Source organism: Leptodactylus fuscus, chromosome 4, assembly GCF_031893055.1.
Source record: "Leptodactylus fuscus isolate aLepFus1 chromosome 4, aLepFus1.hap2, whole genome shotgun sequence".
Classification (NCBI taxonomy): Eukaryota; Metazoa; Chordata; class Amphibia; order Anura; family Leptodactylidae; genus Leptodactylus; species Leptodactylus fuscus.
Window position 1 is genome coordinate 50,150,738 of NC_134268.1, and position 22,798 is coordinate 50,173,535.

Sequence of the window (22,798 nt, forward strand, 5' to 3'; positions counted from 1 at the left end):
CATGTTTTCGGCAGCCAATGGGTTTTGCCTACTTTTTTCAACGTCACCGGTGTCGTAGTTCCTGTCCCACCTACCCTGCGCTGTTATTGGAGCAAAAAAGGCGCCAGGGAAGGTGGGAGGGGAATCGAGTAATGGCGCACTTTACCACGCGTTGTTCGATTCGATTCGAACATGCCGAACAGCCTAATATCCGATCGAACATGAGTTCGATAGAACACTGTTCGCTCATCTCTAGTTATTATCTCTAATGATGTCTCCTAATAACAGCAGTCTGTTTATTTTAGTCCCTTTTATTGATTCCGCAGAGGAGGACTTGTTACAATAGTGTTAATATTTAATGTTGTGATACAACCGGATAAGTTGCAATAAATTCACACCATGTGTCGCTACATTTGGTATATACACATTTGTAGACCAAAAAAGTATCAATATCCATAGTGTGCAATACAAATTGGGTTGGATTCATGTCCCAAATGCCAAAAGAAGGTGTGCTTGTCATAAAGCACGTCCTTCGGGTGTCCCTGCACCTAGTTGAAAATAACACCAGGGTGGTGCAGATTATTACAGCAATTTATTCCATGGAAGTCACCCAAGTGATACTGAATGTGGCACAAGTGATATCCCAACCCATGACTCAACACCACGCACAAGGCCGGCATAAAAATGCCACATGTGACTGTGTAAATTGCAAGTGGAGTTATATAGTCACAAATCAGGTAAAAACGTGGCACAAAGGATTAGCAAATTCCCCTGCTAATTTTTTTCTGTAGGCACATGCTGAAGGATATCAACACTCACACCATCATAACTATATACAAAACGTGTGAGTTCAGGGCATAAAACCTTATAGTTATTGGAGTTAGCGGATCTTGGATACAACTCTACTTGCTCATCCACAAGTACCCAACTCTTTTAGGCTGAGGCTAAAAGAATTGAGGACAAGCTGCTTTTTTTTTTTGTTTGCAGATATTGCTGCAGTTTTTTGAGCCAAAGCCAGGAGTAAGAGAAAAAGTTGTGGCAAAAGTCCCAAATCCACCCCAAGAAGATATTAAATAATTAAAAAAAAAACTTTATTATTTCTATCAAAAGTTAAAATATAGAGAACACCCTTCAAAGATAATTGTGCACAGGTAAGTGATTAAAATTCACTGACCACATAACCACCTGCAGCAATAGACCTTATATTCATTTTGGATTCCAGTATAACCGGATAATTTCACTGCGGTGTTAGTGTCAGATATTTGATACAGTAAGGGCCCCTTCACATGGCGTAAGCGCTCGGCTCATTCCGAGCCATACACGCGAGCGCTTCTAAACACTTCCCATTCACTTCAATGGGAGCGTGCGTAAAGCGGAATGAGCCGAGCGCTTATGCCGTGTGAAGGGGCCCTTAGAGTGGGACTAAGGGCTCGTTCACATCTGCGTTCATCTGTCCTTATTGCAGGTTTCCGTTTCCTGCATAAAACAGATGCAGGAGATGGAAGCCTGCAGGAGACTTTCTCACCCATTCATTTGAATGGGTGAGAAAGCTGTCCGGCCGTGAGCGGCGGTGAGCGTTTTGCGCTCTCCGCCGCAAAACCGGGTTTTATAATCCGGACACAGAGTCGGACATGCAGTACTCTGTGTCCGGATTAAAAAATCCGGTTTCGCGGCGGAGAGCCTAAAACGCTCACCGCCGCGCACGGCCGGACCCGGTCTATGGTTTCCGTCTTCTGCCATGCAGAAGATGGAAACCATAAAACAGAGACATGAACGCAGGTGTGAACCCAGCGTCAGCTGATACTAAGCATACTGTTTATTGTTTGTTATACCCCAATGCTTCATAGCCCACTGTTAGTAGGTCCCATAATATCGTCTCCAGATCTGTCAGGTGGGGTAGTAGATAAAACCTTCCTCCTACGTTCTAGCTTAGATCAGGGAAACCTAAGTAACAGCGTCTCCCCGTTTCCAAAAATTCACCTAACCTGCCAGAGTTTGCTACGGTCCTAAATACTCTCTCACAGTATTGAAGACCGTGTAGTCGCTAAGTGATACAATAATTAATAACTCTAATGAGTTTCTCAGCTGCCAAATCTTTGCAGCCATTCATCAGAGGTGCATAGTATTAGCAATAGTTTTGAAGAGCCAGTGATGCAACCCCGCTCCCCCTCGGCACTAGTTTTCGACCGCCAAAGCCAGGAGTAGATTTAGCAGAAGGTAGAAGCATAAGAAATTCTTATATATTTAACATTACTTTTGTATCCATTCTTGACTTTGGCTAAAAAAAACCCCCTGCATAATCTGCAACAAAAAATGCAGCGTTTCGCAACATGGGGCCTCAGCCTTAGACTGATTGAACATTAATTCCCAATCCTTGCTATGTCTAAACATTTCCAGTGCACTTTTCTTGCAAAGCTGGCTCAAAGTACAAGGAGCTGGGCAGTCAGTGTCATATATGGGATCATCCCCAACAACCACTTGGGTTGATTTTATAGGAAGCCGCTTTTAACTCTTTGTAAATTTTTGGATTGTGGTAAGAAACACAGGGAGGATTTATAATCCCCAGGCAGATGTCTCCAATGCTGAGATGTGACAGAGATAAGGACCATTATCATTTGTCTCTAGCACAACCCCTTGTGTACACAGGGGATTTGGTGCCAAGAGGCAAACTCTATGGTGCAAATGATCTTGTTAACAGCTATCTGTCCCCATCAGACATGTAAATGAAAGTCAAACAAGCTCCAGTAATAAGGTAGATCAGCATTTGTCACTGGGAGGAGATCAGCCTATATACAATTTCCATTGTCCCATCATATATAAGTACTGGCCAGAGAATTACAGTATGCCATAAAAATGTCTACATAGCCCAGACACCATGGTCAAGAAGGTATGGGTCCTTAAAGAGACCTGTACACATGGAAAAAAAAATTACTGCTTTAATAGAGTGCAAGTATACCGTAGGTGAATAGGGCGAGGCATTGACAGAAATCTTAAGCTTTACAACCATAAGGCTAAGGCCCCACATGGCTTTCTGCAGCAAAAAAGTGCTGCCGGAAAAGCTGCTACAGCAATGCATCCCGCAGCACTTTAGACAGAAAGTTTGCAGAGGTTTCCGACTTTCTATTTCAATTATACCTATGGAGAAACCACCTGCGTTTTGTAGATATAATTGATATGCTGCGATTTTAAAAACCGTGAAGGTTTTAGAAATCATGGAGTGTCTGCAGCGTGGGTTTTAACTGTAAAGTGTCTACTCCACCGCTATATCACGTATTTGCTGAAGAACGACCAGCACTCTACTCCATGTTTTTGATCCAGAATGTGAAAAACATCAAAGGGTTAGGCACTTGGTATTTGTCTTGCTGATCTTTTTACCTATATGGAACTTTTTTGATATTTAGCCAATTTTGTATTGAATGGAGTGCAGTCTATTTTTCTCCAGATGAATAGGTGGGTATATACTGTTTATTATATTCAACTTAGGCTTTGAACACCCTTTTAAATGGCCAACTATCAGCGAAATCGCTCCTAAGTCTAATGGAGAGTGAAACAGTAATGTTCTTTATAAATACAATGTACAACAAAGAGATATAAAGATATATAAAAAGCTACTCTAGGAAAGAGATTACTTTTCTATTTGCAAAGTATTAACAAAGTTGCTGTAATGTTGGTATTCAGCTTTCCCAGCTGGGATTCAAGGCAAAGTTACTTTGGTATATAATAGTACATGTACAGTTCCTATATCGTGGTGTAATCTGGCAGATACATTTTCTAGAATTCTAGGAAAGATGGGTCAATATGACCCCCCTCCTGAATTGCAACCCAAATTTCCAGAGACCCAGCAGATCAGAGACAGAAAACTGTGGATTACTATTTACTGTTGACGTCTTTAGGGGCTACATAAGCTTCCATTTTCTAGTTATGTTGCAGTCTGTGACATCTGCTAACATAGGAATGATCCCATCCCAGGGAGGTAACTAATACTGCACAGCACAGAACACAACAAATGACTTTTCTTTCCTGTGTTAAATGACATTTGCAGGAGAGATGATTCTGGAGAAGTAAAACTCTCAGCACAAACTTTACAAGTCTCTAGTATGAGGAGGCAAAGTGTGTAGTAAAAAGGAGGTCTGCAGGTCTGCCCCCCACTTGGACCCAGGCTGCTGACATCCTCCTGACACCCTTGCCCTCTGTTCGCACTGTGCTCTGGGATTGTGCAGAGCGGGCATTGTTGGCACATTCTACTTCCCAAGGTTTCTGCTCTCTTTCCTGCCATTCATTGGAGGATGAAGGAGGGGACAGCAGTGGAGCAGAGGGTGGGTGATGGGGGCTGGTTCCAGGATGAAGGGGCTGGAGTCACATGGAGACAATCTTTTGATTAATGTCCAATTTACTTGCTCTGCTCCTAAACCACTGACTGGAGATCTGCAGGCACAAGGAAACTTTTCTCTGTTACATCTGGTTTGACTATCTTTGATCAGAGCAAGATGAAGAGTCTGCCTGTGAAGGAGCCAGCCCTGCACTAGTCTAGGATCTGCCTAACTCTGGAGAACTTTTCTGACCTGAGTCAAGTCATAGCTGGAGGGTCAGCACTGAGTCCTGGGATTTAATATGACAGAGGAACATAAGCCTGATGGAAAGGTGGAGAGCAGCAAGGACCTGGAGAGGCATCTCAGGCTCAGGGTCTGTGTGCTCAGTGAACTTCTCAAGACTGAGAGGGACTATGTGGGGACCCTGGAGTTCCTTGTCTCGGTGAGTTGTGTGATGGGGAGATGGGGGAGGGGATGTCTTCTATCACTGCTCAGTCAGCCTAAGTAACTGGATTATTGGAAAGCACCAAAGAAACCACAACAATAGGCAGAATAATAATCTCCACTATAGGGCAGAATAATATTATACAATACAGGGCAGAATAATAATCTAGAATACAAGGATAGATCATTAGATCATAGATCATTAGAGGGAATGATGGATATTATGTAATATGATCATGTTCTAGTAACCATCTACAGTATCTAGCTATCTATTTTATCTTATTTTATATTATCAGTCTATATATATCACTCCTTATGTAGCTATTACTATATTTATTTATGCACAGCAGATATATATATATATATATATATATATATATATATATGTTACAATATATGTAAGGAAGTGTCTAGAAATCTCTGGAAAACTCATATAATACAGATATGTTTAGAAAAATACATGGATGTTATAATAAACAAACGTATTTACCTTACAATGGGACAGATGAACCCAAATATAGTGGCAGATAATATGCCAAATCCATTACATTGGCTGTTGTGTAGTAGTTTTGACATATGTGGATAGACATGTTGGATACTTCTTTTGCGCCTGATATCTTTTGCTTGGCTTGTGTGACATGTAGCATTAATAAACCTGACACATAATTGGTCTTTCTAGATTTCCTTTTATAGACACTTTTTGGGTTCAAAAATGGTTGAAATAACAAATCTGGCACATAGTATATACACTAGGGTCTTTTCTTAGGCATATGTATCCTTTGCACTATAGTGCCCCTTCTAAGTTCATTTAAAGCCTACATACATATTACAGCAAAGTAGGCTGAACCTAAGGATTGTCTTGGAACTGGTCAATCTTCTAATGCTCTGCCGACAATTATTAGGCAGATGTTGGGGAAGAAAGGATTGGGCATGTTGGATTTCAACTTGCCCTAGCCTTTGTTTTCATAGAAGATAAGTCATGGCTAGAGATGTCTGGCCACTGATCTAACTATAGTGGTCACAATGATCGCAGCTGTGACTGGTCCAAAAGCCATGGGGCCCATAGGTCAACCTCACAACACTAGGGCTGGATACATTTCTTAGATCTACTTTCTGATTTCCTTTAATAGGTCGCCTGTGCATCAGAAATGCAGTGGCCTCTCTCCTCTGGTGTGCTGGGGTGTTAAGATTTATGTCAGGAGGGAGAAAATTAACCTTTTCATGGGAAAAAAAGAGCATATGGTCAAAGAGACGTTCAGCATATTTAGTTTTTTACTACTTAGGGAATATATATATATATATATATATATATATTTACTTATTTCTAAAAATGTAGAATGACTTTAGGCTAGGTTGAACATATCCTATATCCTTAGAGCCTGATAGCCAGTTCTCTCTCAAACGTTCATGTTTGTTTTCTATCAATGCCAATGGAACTTCTTACTTCTAGTCCAAAGTCATGTTGACTCTTGGAATGTCCCCAAATTCCTTAATATTGATCCCATCCCTGCTTCAGGTGTGCACATTATGTAATGAAATGCAGAGCAGGAGACTTTTTATAGTCTTTTAATTGTTAATGGAAGGAAAAGCAGATGGATAATGTGACACATCGGCATCTTTCACCTTGCAGTGGTTTCTTTTCAACCTGATTGTTTTCTAGACTGAGAATGTGTTGTGATGCCATGTCCCCTGTAACACAAAGCACACAGTGCCCAATTGTGCTGCGGAGAATAAAGAGACAGTGTGATGGCTGTGGTACATGCATGCCTGGGCAGAAGCTCATCCTGGACACTTCTGGAACCGGGCTATTAAAAGGATGTAAATATATACAGTAGGTCTCAATAGAGCTGTTCCTGCTGAATAGATGTGGAGTCTATTTCCCACACAAATCTCCAGTTCACATGATTTACGGGATACTCTGAACACCCCTGACTGTGTCTCTACTATTGGTACTTTGATTTCACCAGAAGATACAAGGGTTATTTTATGTTGTCTATAAAATGGCTGTACAACTCAGGTATGGCCTCTGTATACAGTTTCAAGAATATCAGTCTCAAGGTGGTTCTTACTACAAGGTGGGATTTTGGATCTGCGTAAATGGAAAGTTTATTGATAATACACTATGTGACTTAGACCAGTATTAGCAGGTCTGAGTGTAATGGGGGTCTTAAAAATAAGCTAAATGTTGATAAAACCTGCTGGTTTTGTCTGGATCGATGGACCACCCAATATATATATATATATATATATATATATATATATATATATAGGTTCCCCCATTTTTCCCTAATAGCAGATGTTGGAGGGAAAAAGGGTCAAGAATGGGCGAATCGTTTCATCATAACGCGGATTTGACACGGATATTCCAAATTGTTAATTTTTTAACAAATGGCAGATGAACAAAAATGGCCCACGCGTTTTACCCTGTGCTGGTATCAGATCCCAGAGTATAATACGTGGAGGCCCAGGGGTGGTGACAAAAAACCCCAAAAACATTCATACTCGCCTTCCGTGACCTCTCTTGGGTCTCCTTGCGATATCTGGTGCTCTCTTATGATGTCATGTGCCAGGGTCACTACTAAGGTGCATGATGTAACAGGAGAGCACCAGGCGTCACCAAGAAGAGAGAAGACGCCAGTGGCTGCAAGGAGGCCCAAAAGAGGTAACGGGAGGTAAGTATGAATGTTATTTTATTTTGTACACCTTAGCATGCCACATCTTTATGTTTCAAGTGAGAAACCAATGAAATAATTGAGGACACATGAATGCCATCCCAAGCTGGATGTGCACGCGTATTTGGAGTTGAGAGGAATAATTGTCAGCAGAACAACCTATCCGGCATCTATGGCAAGCTTCTCTTTGGCAAAAATGATAACTTGGTTCAGGTGCGTTCACATCTGTACTGCGTAATCTGTTCTTCTTGTCCATCGCATAACAGATCCCAAGGGACCCCACTGATATTGACGGATGAAAAACTTTTAGTACTTTTCAGACTCAATTTCAGACAGACTCTGTGCCGGACAGACCCTGATGTAGATGTCAACATATCTGTTTTATGACTTGCAGTCTCTAAAGCCATGCCTTCACCAATTGCATGGAGCAGTGTCATAATCTGCCTATGTCCTCTTTCACACAGAGCGGTTTCTGTGTAGTTTTTGCATGCAGACTTTTAAGCCTAAACTAAGCATAGATACTAACCTAGACTAACCCATAACGAAGTATAAAGTAAAGGTTGCATTTTGGATTGGCTATAGCTGACGGCACAACCCCTTTAATAAATATTTCCTTAGTGCAGTCTGTCTGCCATATTCACGAAGAAGCAAACATCTAAGTTTGGGGCAGCAGGTATGATGTAAGATGTTTTAGCCTCTCAGACCACTCTGAACTCTGGCCATCTGTTTTTTTAGTGTCACGCTCTGACTCCCCCATAAACATGCCTGCTTAGATTGGCCAAGAGTGCATGTTTGTTTTTGTAGGGTGCGGGGAAGGGGGGGGTCTAGGCCACTGACAGACACCTCTGTCCACTCCAGACAGTTCTGGAAGGATGGATGTCCTGGGAAAACTAAGAATGAACACTTTGAAATTCAACATATCTAATCCCAGTTTCCATTAATGTCTGCCATTGGAAGTAGTTTGGACGCCCCCATTCACATTAAGTTCTTGATGTCACCTGGCCCCGAATAAAGAGAGCTGCAGTTCCATGAAAAACATGTTTTTCATGTTTTTGTGCATAATTTACTTTATAAGCATGACAATATAAATAGTTTGTCAATAAATTATTGCCTAGTATACATACACGTGAGGGGATTTATTAAGTCTGGGGTTTCCTATACCAGGCATCATAAAAGTAGGTGGTGAATCTTTGGCATAAGAAAGGGCCTTATGCCAAAAATGTGCCGTATTGACCCCGATCAATGCCAGAAAATTGGCGTAGATAGTTTGATAAATTGCCCACATTGGCTCTCATAGATCAGGCCTGGTTCATATCTGCACACGGGTTTCCATTTGGGAAGTTTGATTGGGACCCCCCCGAACGGAAACCTAATCCGGATAATAAAGTAGTTACCTAAGGAAACACATGGACTCCATAGACTATTACTCCCCTCTCCTTATTGCCCGATTGAATCCATCATGCATGTATATGAGGAAACAGGAAGAATGGCTCTTAAAGGGACTTTTCCAATATCATAATATTTGGCTTAGGATAGATCATTGCTATAAAGTATAATAGGTGGAGGCCCAGGGAAGGTGACAAAAATACAAAAGATTTATACCTTCCGTTTCCTTGTCCAGTGCTCTGTCTTCTTGCTATCCGGCCCTCTCCGGTGATGTTATGTACATGGGCTCACTTCTGAGGCCTGTGGTCGGGCCACAGCAATGACATGGGAATGCTGAGCATCATGACATCCAGATGATCACTTAGTCTGAACATGGGAAGAAATTAATATTCGGAGGTTCAGCCATCTTTAGTCAGGACCTGCATTGAAGAGACTGCAGTGTTCAGGAGAGTGGACTCCAACAAAGGAAAGATCTTGTAAGTGTTCTCTAAGTACAAGAAACAAGGTAATAGGAGTAAAACTGTTCAACTATTATTACTCTTTTTACACATTTGGACAAAATTGTTGGTACCCTTCGTATAATGAAAGAAAACCCCACAATGGTCACAGAAATAACTTGAATCTGACAAAAGTAATAATAACCAAACTACATGTTGACAAGCCACAAAGCTTCTTGGAGAATGTCCTATGGACAGATGAGACAACAATCAAACTTTTTGGCAAGGCACATCAGCTCTATGTTCACAAACATATCTTGAAAAGAACACTGTCCCTACTGTGAAACATGGAGGAGGCTCTGTTATGTTCTGGGACTGCTTTGCTGCATCTGGCACAGGGTGTCTTGAATCTGTACAGGATACAATGAAATCTCAAGACTATCAAGGGATTCTAGAGAGAAATGCGCTGCCCAGTGTCAGAAAGCTTGTTCTCAGTCACAGGTCATGGGTCTTGCAACAGGATAATGACCCAAAACACACAGCTAAAAACACCCAAGAATGGCTAAGAGGAAAATGATGGACTATTCTGAAGTGGCCTTCTATGAGCCCTGACCTAAATCCTATTGAGCATCTTTGGAAGGAGCTGAAACATGGCGTCTGGAAAAGGCCCCCTGCAAACCCGAGACAACTGGGGCAGTTTGCTCATGAGGAGGGGGCCAAATACCTGCTGAGAGGTGCAGAAGTATCATTGACAGTTACAGGAATCCTCTGATTGCCTCAGAAGGTTGTACAACAAAATAATAAGTTAAGGGAACCATCATTTCTGTCCAGGCCTGTGTCATGAGTTTTATTTTTCTTTTAAATTCTATAGAAGCGAAAAGAAATGTCCGACTTTCATTTGTTCATTTTCATAGAATTTTTATTTATTATTACTTTTGTCAGATTCAAGTTATTTCTGTGACCATTGTGGGGTTTTCTTTCATTAAATGAGGGGTACCAACAATTTTGTCCACATGTGTATGTAATGTCACCCAAGATGGAAGAAGTAGTTGTCAGCAGCTGAGACAGCAAAGCCTGCAGGATTCTCTAAAGAAAGGTTAGAAAAAAAAAACCCATAGAGTTAAAGGGCCTTGCCATGACTTACATAAAGATAAGTTATCAATATGTGATCGAGAAGGGTCTGACACCCAGGACCCCAACAGATCAGCTGTTTGAAGAGGTGCACACAAGTGCTTAAGACTCTTCCCTGTGTCAATGACATCACATTCATCGGTCATATGGTACACCAACAGCTCAGTCCCATATAGGTGAAGCTGAAATACTAGGCAGATCCAGACATAATGGGGTAAATGCTTTCTTGTGCCAAATGTGCACGATACCCCAATTCACACCTTACCCAGCACATTCTGTGACACAGCAAGAACTTGTAGATTGCAGCACTGCTATCCAGTGGCGGCAGCACCCAGGTACTGTTGGAGATGCATGATGTCTTCTCATGATGTCCCATTTCTGTTCATATGTAGAAAATGGAACATCACTGCAGAGACCAGTCTTTCACTTGTCTTTTGTCTATCGGTCACTGCTGAGGCCAGTGATTGGCTGCTGGGGTGAAATGAATAGACACGGGACATCATAAGATAGCATCATCAAGCATCGGCCATAGCTGGAAGGAAGGACCTACAAATGCTAAGATTTTTTTTTTTTTTTTTTTTTGCTCATAGGAATATATGATTTTTGAGCTATACAACCCATTTAATAAAAAACAGAAAAATTTAAAAAATAAAAATTACCTAAAATAAAACTTATATTATGTACATGTGTTTTTTAAAGTCACTTATTTAATTTACTTTTTGCAACATTTTGTGGACTTTTATATTATGCATTCTGAGTTTCTTGCCATTTTCATGGAAGATTTGCTGATTTCTAGGTCTTTATCTTCCATGTGAGTCATTGCGCCTTGACGTAATACACACTTTCCTTGCCCCAAGTCAAAACTGATTCTTACATTAAAAGCAGACATCACTAGCAGTCTCCGAAAGCTTATATCTCAGCTGTGATGAAGTATTCTTTCATGTGGATCGTGTGTCATTATTGCTTACATATGTTCAGTAGTCTATGGAAACATTTCTGATTGTCCTTAAATCTCGAAGGATTATGGGGGAGATACAAGATCTGCGATAATGAGTATGTAGCATTATCATAGCATTCTGCTGGTCAGGTGGTGGTAGTTATAGGAAAGCTATTGAGGTAGACACTAGTCAGGGTTAAAAGCGGTTGTGTAACTAAAATCTTGTAGACCCCGCTACAATCTTTTGTCCGAGGCCCCTACCTCATCCCTGCAGTGAATTCTTGATAGTGATGGTTATCGGTGCTAAGGAGTTTAATCACCCTTAGTGTGGTTAGGGGGATTTGTGAGTCTCGTTGGCTTATGGACCAGATGGAAGCTGCAACCTCAATACTGATGCCAGTGCTTATAGGCCCTCTAAGGCTCCTGGGCCCCGGTGTAACTGCACCTTCCGCACCCCTTCAAGTTACACTCCTGGTTAGAGGCATATCAGGAAGAGGTGGACTTCTGGACCTGTGTAATGGTTTGGGTGGTGGTTGATATGGCATGAAGAAGAGAGTACCAGAGAGAAGAGAAGTAAAGACTAGACTGACGGGAGTTAGGTAAGCTTGAAATGAGACCCTGCTTTACCATGACCGAGACTTATGATCATTTGGGTCTCTCTAATGCACCATGATAATGTAGTGATGTCATAGTATAGGAATAATGCACACATTACAGGTATAACGTGCACAGTGATGTCAGAGGATAGGTCATCACTATGTGATCTATGAGGATTTGACATCCGGACTCCTGGCTGTAAGCTGGTACAGTGGGCGGTGAGTATACATGCAGGTTGCTCCTATTCAAGTATTCCTATTCCTGCCTGCATTCCTTGTCCAGTTTACAGCGCCTGTGGATAGGTCATCAGACCTATGAGAAATCCATTTGGGGCTGAAAAACCTCTTTAGTGTACTTAAGGTGTACTTTGGCACACCTTCCTATATACTAGAGATGAGCGAGTAGTATTCGATCAAGTAGGTATTCGATCGAGTAGGTATTCGATCGAATACTACGGTATTCGAAATACTCGTACTCGATCGAACACTACTAGCTGTTCGAAGTTAGGATTCGATGCAGAACCAGCATTGATTGGCAGAATGCTATACATTGCCAATCAACGCTGGTTCTTCTCTTACCTTTAGAAGTCTTCTCCCTGCACAGCGTTCCCGCGTCCTCTTCTGGCTCTGAATTCACTCTGCTTAGGCATCGGGCCTGGGCAGAGCCGACTGCGCCTGCCCGCGCATGCGCAGTGAGCTCTGCCTCAGCCCGATGCCTAGCAGAGTGAATTCAAGGCCGGAAGAGGATGCGGGGACGCTGCGCAGGGAGAAGAATCCAGCCCGACCCTCACTCATGGACTTGGTAAGTAGAATTTGATCGAATGTTGCCTATCCCTGAAACGAGCATTTCCCCCCATAGACTATAATGGGGTTCGAAACCCGTTCGAACAGTCGAACAGTGTGCGGCTGTTCGAATCGGATTTCGAACCTCGAACACTTTAGTGTTCGCTCATCTCTACTACATACTTATCTGTAACTGCACCTTATCTCTGAGTGAACCTTATGGGCCCCCTTAGTTGTGTCTGAACGCAGAGTCAATCCCAATCACAAAACAGATTAAGAAAAAGGGATTAGCAAAAACTCTTCAAGCCGGGGCCACTCATGGCATATGCGCAGCATTTTAGAGTACCTGATGGAATTTTGGCTAATCCTATCCACACATTGCATACAAATATCCGCAGCAGATATCCTGCGATTTCAAACACCGTTGCGTTTTTGGAAATCACAGCAGGTCAATGATACCTATGGAAATGCGGGTGTTTTCTGTCTAAGTATAAATGAAGTACAAAGTCCCCAGAGGAAACTCTGTGGACTTTCTGTGAAAAGCTTTGTGGGAAAAAATGTTTTTTTTTCTTGCAGCGCTTTTGGCTGCGGCTTTTTTATGCGGGGCCTTTGCCTTATAGTGTTTTTAAAAGTTTGAATTTTAATAGCAAGCAGGACGGTTTAGTACACTAAAGACTGAATTTACCATATTTTTATAGAATAATATGAGGTTTTTTTATACAAAAACCAAGACAAAACACAAACATGAAACGCAAGATTCCTTTGGTGTTTTTCTTGCCTGTGTGAGATTTACCGAAACCTTTTATGTGCTCCTCTTGTCTTGTCGTTCGCCGTCTGCCATATACTGGATTCAGAACATTTTTATGGAGTGATTGTTTTTAGACCTTAAAAGAAACCCTACAAACCGCATCCTGTTCCCCATTATAGGGGACTGAATATCTTGTCATTAGTTCTCCTTTTTGGACAGTGCGTAATTGAAATTACCATGGGCCCTGGGGGGCAATAAAACTGTGCCCCCATTGTTCATTCATTTTCTTTTTCGCTTGAGTTGCACTGAGACATGAATATTTTTATAGAGACTTTTGATCTCTCACTGCTATTCATAGTAAACTTTATACTGTATCTTTATAATGCTTGTTTTATTTTAGCTTTCTGGTTAAAACTGTAATTTTGCTCATTAGATGGGACATTGTAGATCTGGCAGTGTAAAGCTTGGATTGTACCGGTAAAGCATGGTATCCTGCTATATAGATATCTACAAATATAGTACTTTATGGTGACCCATGGCTCCTAGACTCAGCTTGTGCACTAATATCTATAGGATTCAAAATTGGAAAAAAAATCCTTGGACGTGAACCCAACTAAAGACAGCATCTACATGGAGTCTGTATGTTCTACCTTGTTATTTGTATGGGTTTCAAATGGGGGAGACTTATTACGACTTATATAACCAGTTTTCTGATGTACAAGTCATGAAAAAGTTGCAAATTTTTGCGCAAATCAGGTGTTTCCTGAAAGAGGGAATGGCATGGGTAGGACTTTTGGTCCCTGTTGTAATTAATGCCTGAAATCTTAGCTAGATTGTAACCTGGTTTGCATAGATTGTAAATCTTTTGGGTATTGGGACTGATGAGAATTACAACAGTCTCTGTACAACACTGCAGAATACGTTGGTGCCATATGAGTATGGGTATGTTTACATTTGCAGCCGAGGCTCCATTTAAAATTGAGAACAAATAGTCATCACTGCATAATAAATACTCAATGAACACCAATATAGTAAAGGGGTCCCTCAGGTTACATTTATTTCCCTATAACCAAACAGAAAAATAGAAATCCAGCCCATACTTGGACTAGGTTCACACTTGCACTGGGCTCTCCTTAGTTTGAGTCTGCCACGGAACCTGAATGACGGTTTCGTTAAAACACCCATGGACCCCATAGACTATAATGGGGTCTTCCGGGTGTCCGTTGGGTTCTTAATGATTTTATACTGAAACCTCCAGACAGGACTTTTCTCCGACAATTTTCAGTGGAGTCCTCTGATGCAGATGTGAACCTAGCCTAACATGAAATAAAAATACAAGAAATAAGATCTCTGTCTGTGGCTGTGACCCCCACGATAACACCAGAGGTTAGAGTACTACATCCTTGGCTGGTTTCTATTGCTAGTTTGTTTTTAGCTTCTATTAGGACTTTCAGCTCAAATCCATATACTGTTTATTAGCTACAAATATTATTTTGTATATTTACAGGAAATAGAGTTTACAGTACAGTATATATACAAAGTTATTTTAGCCTCCCTTTGTGTTGCGATGTTGCGGTCCTTAAGGAATGGTCCAGGATAAGCCTTTAATAGGGTGGTATTTTCCAGGTGTAAAAACACAGCCCTAGTGGTTTGAGTTTGATCACTGTCTCGCTTTCTCAGTAACGCTGCCTGTAGTATCTCTTTCATCCGGTCTAATGAGTTCTACATGTATTGGTCAAAGACAAGCTAAGAGTAGTGGGCACTGAGCTTGCATACTGATGAGACAAGAAACAAAGGTTAAATTCTCTGCACATTCTCCAAGGGTACGCAGTGCCAAGGAGAGAAGACTTGTCAATTCTGTAATAGAATTCTTGCCTAAAAAATAGACTATTGGCATTCACTCAAATTAAATTTGGTTTAATCATCCGACCAATAACTTATACGAGTAAGTCCTAATAACTTACATCTTAAGCAATACAAGAGAGTGTGCGCCAGAAACATCAGATCACAGTACAAGTTAATAAAAGGCAGCAACCTAGGCAGGAAGTTAACCACAGGGGATGGTCCCCCGAGTCTACCGGAGGGGGCTGGGTAGAATAATTGTATGTTCAATGGAAAAAAGAGCTACAGGCGAAATGTAGGAAACGGACAAATAATGGAACGTAGACTCTGAAATCTGCACTTCTGGCTCCTAAGTGACTGCATTATAAACTTCCTTAAGATTTCCTCTGCTGCCGGCCTCTTATCGCGGTTTGCTTTTCCTCACCATTGATAATGGCTATTTTTAAATATGCCAAGGATAAAGTCCATTTTCCCTTGGTTGAGTTCCCTGAATTCCTTTTTACATTCTGGACGCTGAAATTTATTGCAAACTTACTTTTATCATTGTATTAAATTCTGTATGGCAATGTTTTTGGTTGCAGTCATTTGAGGCTGGGGTCACATTAGGCGTATTCGCCATGGGCTTGCTGCTTCATACTCACCATTGCGATGTACAGTAATAGCATAGTGGATGAGATTTCACTAAATCCCATGCACGTGCTGAGACTAAAACCTGTGACAAAGGGATCCAAGACAATTTTTGTTGGTAAGTCACCTCAAAATGATTTTTGCTGCTGCGCTTTCAGGCTGTTGAATTTCCGTGGTGGAAAGTTCTCTGCCAAATTTTCCAGCATTGTGTGAACACATCCCAGCAGATTTTTTTTCTCAACCTTTACTACAAGTGGAGACTTTGTCCTTCTTAATGTGTCACCAAAAAATGAACGGTTTAAATTGCATTTTTAACTTACACATATTTTAAAAGAAATTTTATGTTTGCAAAAAAAAAATTCCTAAAATTCTTGCAGTTCCAACTCTGGCCAATAAACCTAAAACAGTCTGTCATTTCCTGCTTCCTGGGGATGGAACCACAAGTACAATAGTCTGCAGCAAGCCCTATTGACTTATATGGGAGAGTTTTCTAGGCATACTCTGGGACCTGTGCAGGGGTCATTGTGCAGAGAGGGGAGTAGGTAAGATGTGACATCGACTATCGTGACTGGTGGATTCTGTGTCTTTTCTACATATATCTAGATAGATGGATGGATGGATGGATAGATAGATAGATAGATAGATAGATAGATAGATAGATGTGATCATCAGTGTGCTGAGTGGCCAGAGTCACATTCCGTTTAACCCCTTCCTGACATCCGCCATACTATTACGGCGGATGCTGGGTGTTTAAACATGGTGGGTGCTTGGGAGCCGGGTGGTCACCATGGACCCTGGATGTCTACTGTTTTGTACAGTAGACACCCAGCGCTAATGCCTACAGTCATTGCCCACACCGATCGTGGGTATTAACCAAAAGCTGACCGAGGCGCCATTTTCCTAGCAATTGCCGGCCCTGGAGCAAGCTCCGGGGCTGGGATCCAGTTGTCATGACAGCGGGGAGCCTTGTGAAGGCTCCCCAGCTTGTCATTCACTGGATTCTATTGCAGGCAACTCTATGTAGCTTGCAATAGAATCCCTGGTATTTTGCAATGCATTGCAATGCATTAACATTGCAATGTGTTATCCTGCAAACATTAAGACCTCATATGACTCTGAGAGGGGAGAAACAAAAAAGTTATGGGGTTTGGAGGGGGGGGAGTCAAAAACGAAAATCAAAAAATGCCGTCGGCAGGAAGGGGTTAAAACAAAATTTTCCTAAAAATCTGTTCAAATAGCTTTATAGGTAATTCAGATTTTTTAAAGCGACATATAAAATTCACATTTGTATAAAAGTTGATAAAAATTTCTGTTAGAGAGTATCATTGATAAAAATGTTTAACATGTTGTCGAGAATTATTAGGAGATTTGATGGGTGGGGGTCTAGGGGCTGAGTCCCGCACTGATCTCTGACACACAGTAACAGAAATACATGGCTGTACCACTTCATCTTCGATCTGCTTGGCTTGATAGCCGGAGATGTCTCCTAGAAGTCTATAAGCCGATGTGCTAATGAGGAGAGCCGAGGAGAGGCCATCACAGCCGATGTGGCACAGCGTTCAGCCGTTGCTCCTTCCCTTCAGTTCAGTGATCAGGGCTAGAAGGTCTCAGCACTCGGACCCCCACCTATCAAAGCTTCCGATATGTCACAATGACTTGCAGTGACTCGCTAAAGCATTTTCACATACAGCAGCTTTTATTTGCTGAATTTCTATTAATAAAAATCAGTTTTCTACATCTGAAAGGGGTTGTGTCTTCAGCATATACATGGATTTCTGCAAGCTCCATCCAGATGATTGGGAGGGTCCCAGAAATCTCTGTCACAATGCTATCTTATGTGAATTTACCCTTATTTAGCTCTCCAGGTTTGAGTTACACAATGCCTTCTTCTCCACTTACAATATGCTCCATCTGTGCCCACAATTCTGCTGGTTTCTTGTTACTATAGAGTAATGGGGGGCCAGATGTCACCGAGCTGTGAGGTTATAGCAGGGTGGCGGTATACTGACGTCTGTTACCAAGAGTGGTCACAGGATTGGAGAAAATGACATGTATGTGGTAGTGTTACATGTGGTTTTCACATGGTTTATTCAATCATTCTTCTCCCAATTAAAAGCAATAGGATATTATTGTCTATGCAATTCACACGTTATATGTAGATTTTGGCCTTATGTGCATGTCCGTTTTATGGCGTTTACAACCTTTGAGTTGTATATAGCTGTAATACAGCCCTCTTGTTGTTCTCTTGTATCTCCATTTTCTTCTGATCTCATATGTCCACAAGCCTTAGTATTAAAATATCTCTATTTTTCCTTCTTTGTCACATTATAATAAGTGATATCTACATGGACAAACGCTTTCAACACCTATTATAATCCCCAGCATGGTGACATTATGGAAATGGTTTATTATAATTTCTAGTGCAGGTGAGTGATAATGTTGCGCTGCTATGGTGCCAGACCCTTTCATGTGCCAAAGATGAGCCCCATCCCCGATCTGTGTCTTCCTCATCACCTTTCACGAACGTGGTCGGAGAGAGCAGGCTAAGATGATACATTTATTACAACTGACAGCAGTTTTCTGATGTGAGTTATACAGAATGCTACGTCAGTTCCGGGCTGGCATAGACTTCCATTTTGGGCGTCTCTTCTCCGGAGTCTCTTAAAAATTCATGAGGGACATTGCACCAGTTGGGGCTTTTGTTATGGCTGGTGTGCAAAATGTCAATTTTACTGAACTTGACCATCGATTATATATGTCCTGTCAGGATAATCATACATGTGCAAGTATATATCTATAAGTGTCAATAAGTGTCCTCACCGGGCCCATATCACTTATGGCCGAGATTTTTTTGTCCCTTGAGGAACTGCTAAGAAACAGAGAGGGGAACGTGTTGGGACAATGATAATGTGCACAGTTGTCCCTGTATAATTATCCTGATAGAACATTGCAAGTTAAAGACTAGGTTTACCCTGCGTCCGGATTCCGTTCAGGGATTCCGTCTTCCATTCCCAAGCTGGACTTTTCTCTCCACATTTCTCAAGCAGAAACCTGATGGACCCCATTATAGTTTATGAGATCTATGGTTTTCTGCAGGTAACCACTTTTTAAGCAGATTGGGTTTCCATTTTTTCGGTCCTGAACAACGGAAACTGGGTGCAAGTGTGAGCTTACAGTCTATAGACTCAAAGAATATAATGACGGTCCATCATGTAACTCAAGGCAGGACATTATAAGGCCTACTAGGGATAGTCCAGTATCACAGGAGGTGAACAGTGTTATCTCTGACCTGGTTACATAATGAAAGGATTTACTATCTGGAGGATTTTAGCGATTGCATCTGAAATGTAACTACCCCTCTGGGATGTGTTTTTATTTAGTTATGTACTATTCCTCTATGGGATCACTGGAGCATTGTCTTCTCTTTGTTCTCTTTTAGGGCTTCTAGCTGGGTATTTTATGCCTCAAAAATAAAATTTATTTTTTTTATTGACATGTTGTTGTTAGACTGAAGTGGTATGCAGAGGCTTAACCTGAAACTCCTGGTCCCCTTGCAAAATCTGTACTAGAATCCCCCCCCCCCAACTACGATGTATTGCGTATTAGATTTTTCTCCTCATATTAGAAAAAGACACCTTATGGGCCCCTAAGGCACTTGGGTTTAGGTGTACCTGCTCCCTCTTGCACCCCGGTGATATATGTCGTATTCCAGTGTAGTTTACTAAATGTCCTACCTTTATCTGCAGTCATATACTTTTTCCTGCATAATATAATAATTTTTGCAAATCATGTGTAACATTATCATTGTGGCAATGACATGGTTAGAACACAATCCATGCGGTTTTGTTGTAGTTTTTGGTGCATTTTCTTAATGTGTGCATTTTCGTAAAATTAAGAATGGGAAAACTACATGAATTTTTTTCAGTTTTAACGACACTTAACTGCACCATGTGAATACACACCAATGAAACATTGTATACATCTAATAGTTTGTAGAAAACAATTGCTACAGACTGTTAGGTCGTGTACGTTGGACAAATAACGTTTCTTATCTAGCAGTGAAAGAGTTAATAGCGTTCTTTAATTATGCGGTGCTCCTTAGCCCGGTCAGGTACTCCTGCTAATTGGGCGTCTATTGTCCTCTGGAATATTAGCTCTCTGCCAGCACTGGACTCCAATGACATTTCTGTCTGTGGCTCCATTCAGCGAGGAGTACATTCATTAAGTGAGTGAGTGTGGATTGTCCTGTTCTGGTCTCTATTCACAAGTCTGAACAGTTGTTCTTGACATATTTTTCTGAACACAAGATGAAACCTTCTGTGCATTATTTTCTAAGGAAAGATATTCCTGCAAACAACCAAATGTACATGTAGTCAAGTCCTTATAATTAGCGATTGCCCATCTGTTTCTGTACGTGTCATCTGCCTGCCAATGTAGGTCTTAATACCGCCTATGGCGTATCTTGCTACACTCGCTATAGAAGATACAGGCTTATGATTGAAACACAAGATTATAAACTATCTCTATTTAAAGCGTTACCCCAGTATCCTGCTGACCCCCATATCATGTCCATTTTGTTCAGGGAGCTTTTGGGGTGGTCTTTGTACTTCTAACGCTGCCTTAGCATCTATATGTTGGCTTGTGACCTGGAGGAAGTGCTGTGTCCACCAGTGATAATATAAGACTAATACAACAGAGCCCTTGGGTGACAATGGAATTTCCTCTTCGTCAAAGACAGACACAAGCACAGATAAAACAGTGAAAAGACCCTCACAAACAGCTCCCCATATCTCAGCTTCCAGCACCTTCCTGCAGCACATTTTAGGTAGTTATAGCACCCTTCTCTAGGTGGATTAGTAGGAATAGCGCCTGTTGATGTAGGTGCGTTTCGCTTCCCTCAAGTGATCTTTCTCTTTCTGAATGTGCAGGTTCAGACTACACACAGGCTTGTAGTCTGTAATCATGGAAACACATAGATCTGCATAGGAGCTGTATACATAAAACGGTAGGTCGTTTTCAGCGTTTTAATAAGTGAATATAGATATGTAGCAAGTGCAAAATAATCTCTGAATAAAGTTCTTTTGGAGACAAAAGTCAAGTGTAGCCACAGACGCCATTCACACCAAGCTAGGGATGATAAGTCACTAAAACAGTCCCTCTGTAGTCAGAGGGGGGGGGGGGGGGGCAGAGGATCTCAGGGCTGTCTCTGGATCTTGGTGTTGGAGATTGCTGGTCCTACTTATCCTCTCTTTGAAAGCAAACCATCAATCTCAGGCTGTTTTCCAGTTGCACTGCTGAGGCATGCACTTCTCCGCATAGTATACATACAGCGATCAGTATACACTTATTATTTACAGCTCTCCTTCATGTCATCTGACATTCTGCTGCACAGCACTTTGGTTATATTAGACAATCTCCACCCAGACATGCATGTTAGAAGTCACCAGCAATCCAGTTATTCCCTTCTTCTACAGGGAGGACAGTCTGGTGAGTTACCTTTACAGGGAGTCTGTCACCAGAACCCAGCATATCAACCCAGCCCAGTAGATATATAGGTTAGGGTCACCAGAACCAGCATATCAACCCAGCCCTGCAGATAGATAGGATAGTGTCACCAGAACCCAGCATATCAGTCCAGCCCTGTAGCTAGATAGGATAGGGTCACCAGAACCAGCATATCATCCCAGCCCCATAGCTAGATAGGTTAGGGTTATCTAAAACCTAATTAACCCCAGGGATTGGATGGTATAAAAATTGGAAAATAATTGTTACACTCTTACCCATTCCAGATGAAGGGTGTCATACCCCACCTATAGAGCCACGATTAATCCAAACAAAAAGGCCACCAAGGATGGGTGCAGGAGATTAACCCTGTATAACCCTGTGATCTAAGCATATTAACTCCTACAAGGTGCCATCCCAATGCTGACCCTAAAATTTCCCTGTTAAAATTGCCTTCCAACTCAACGCGTTTCGCATCCAAACACAGATGCTCCTCAGGGGATTGTTAGAAGATCCTTTGAAAAGACCAAGTATAGCAGAGCCCTGCCCCGAGTGCGGGGGAGCTCCTGACGGTCTCACAGTGAGACCACTGCAGCAAACACAATGAATATTCAGCATGATATTCCCCTCTAGAAGCACCACCTTACAAGCCTGTAAACTGCTGATGGCGTAGTATGTAGGACACATTGGTTCCTGAACTCTGGATATCATCAACTATTCTCTGGAAGAAAAGAAGCAGCTGATGTGCCTGGAAGCATTTTATCTCCTTTCCCTATGGCAGTGGACATGCACACTCGGCTTTAGGGGGAGATTAGGAAGATAGCTGTCTTATGTGCATGGCGGCTTTAGTAGCTTTTGCTTATTGAGACCTGAAGTTCCTTGGATTTGTGCTCTGATGACACGTATGCATACTGACAAGTACACATGGCTCTCTGATCTACTACTAGTCATGTTTTATGCAAATATTGTTATGGTACATTCATTATTATATATGTCATCTGGAACGCATATGGTAGCTCATCTGAAGCTGAACTCCTTTTTCATGACCCAGGATATAGTGGTTTTCCCGGACTGAGAATCTGCCAAGAAAAATACTAGAAGCCTGCAAATATCCTCTCGTAATAAAGATGCTTCAATGAAAAGACGTAGATGTCAGTATAAGTCTCTGTTCACATCTCTTGAGATTTCTGTATTTCTCTTCTGCTATAGAACATATAATGGACACGAATGGATCCTAACAGACCTCATTGAGTATAATGAGATACTTTGGGTACCTGTTATGGTGTCTGTCTCTTTGCTGGATAAAAAATTCCTGCATGTAGGTCATGTTGGTGAAAATTCTTTATTAGTTTGGTGCTACCCCCCCCCCCCCCCCTTTATTATACGTCACACAAGTGTTATTAT

At 41.6% G+C, this 22,798-nt stretch overlaps 1 protein-coding gene across 2 annotated transcripts in view; it reads left to right on the top strand.

Annotated features, from left to right (window-relative positions):
- The first annotated feature begins 4,368 nt into the window (after window positions 1-4,368).
- The window catches only part of PREX2 (phosphatidylinositol-3,4,5-trisphosphate dependent Rac exchange factor 2), a 201,557-nt gene continuing 183,127 nt past the window's right edge, over window positions 4,369-22,798 (top strand). For both annotated transcript variants that reach the window (XR_012715440.1, XM_075270399.1), the window contains exon 1: window positions 4,369-4,731. Coding sequence is in view for 1 of the 2 variants with exons in the window: in XM_075270399.1 (XP_075126500.1) it covers window positions 4,591-4,731 (141 nt within the window). In the remaining variant the exon portion in view is untranslated. The remainder of the gene's footprint in view (window positions 4,732-22,798) is intronic.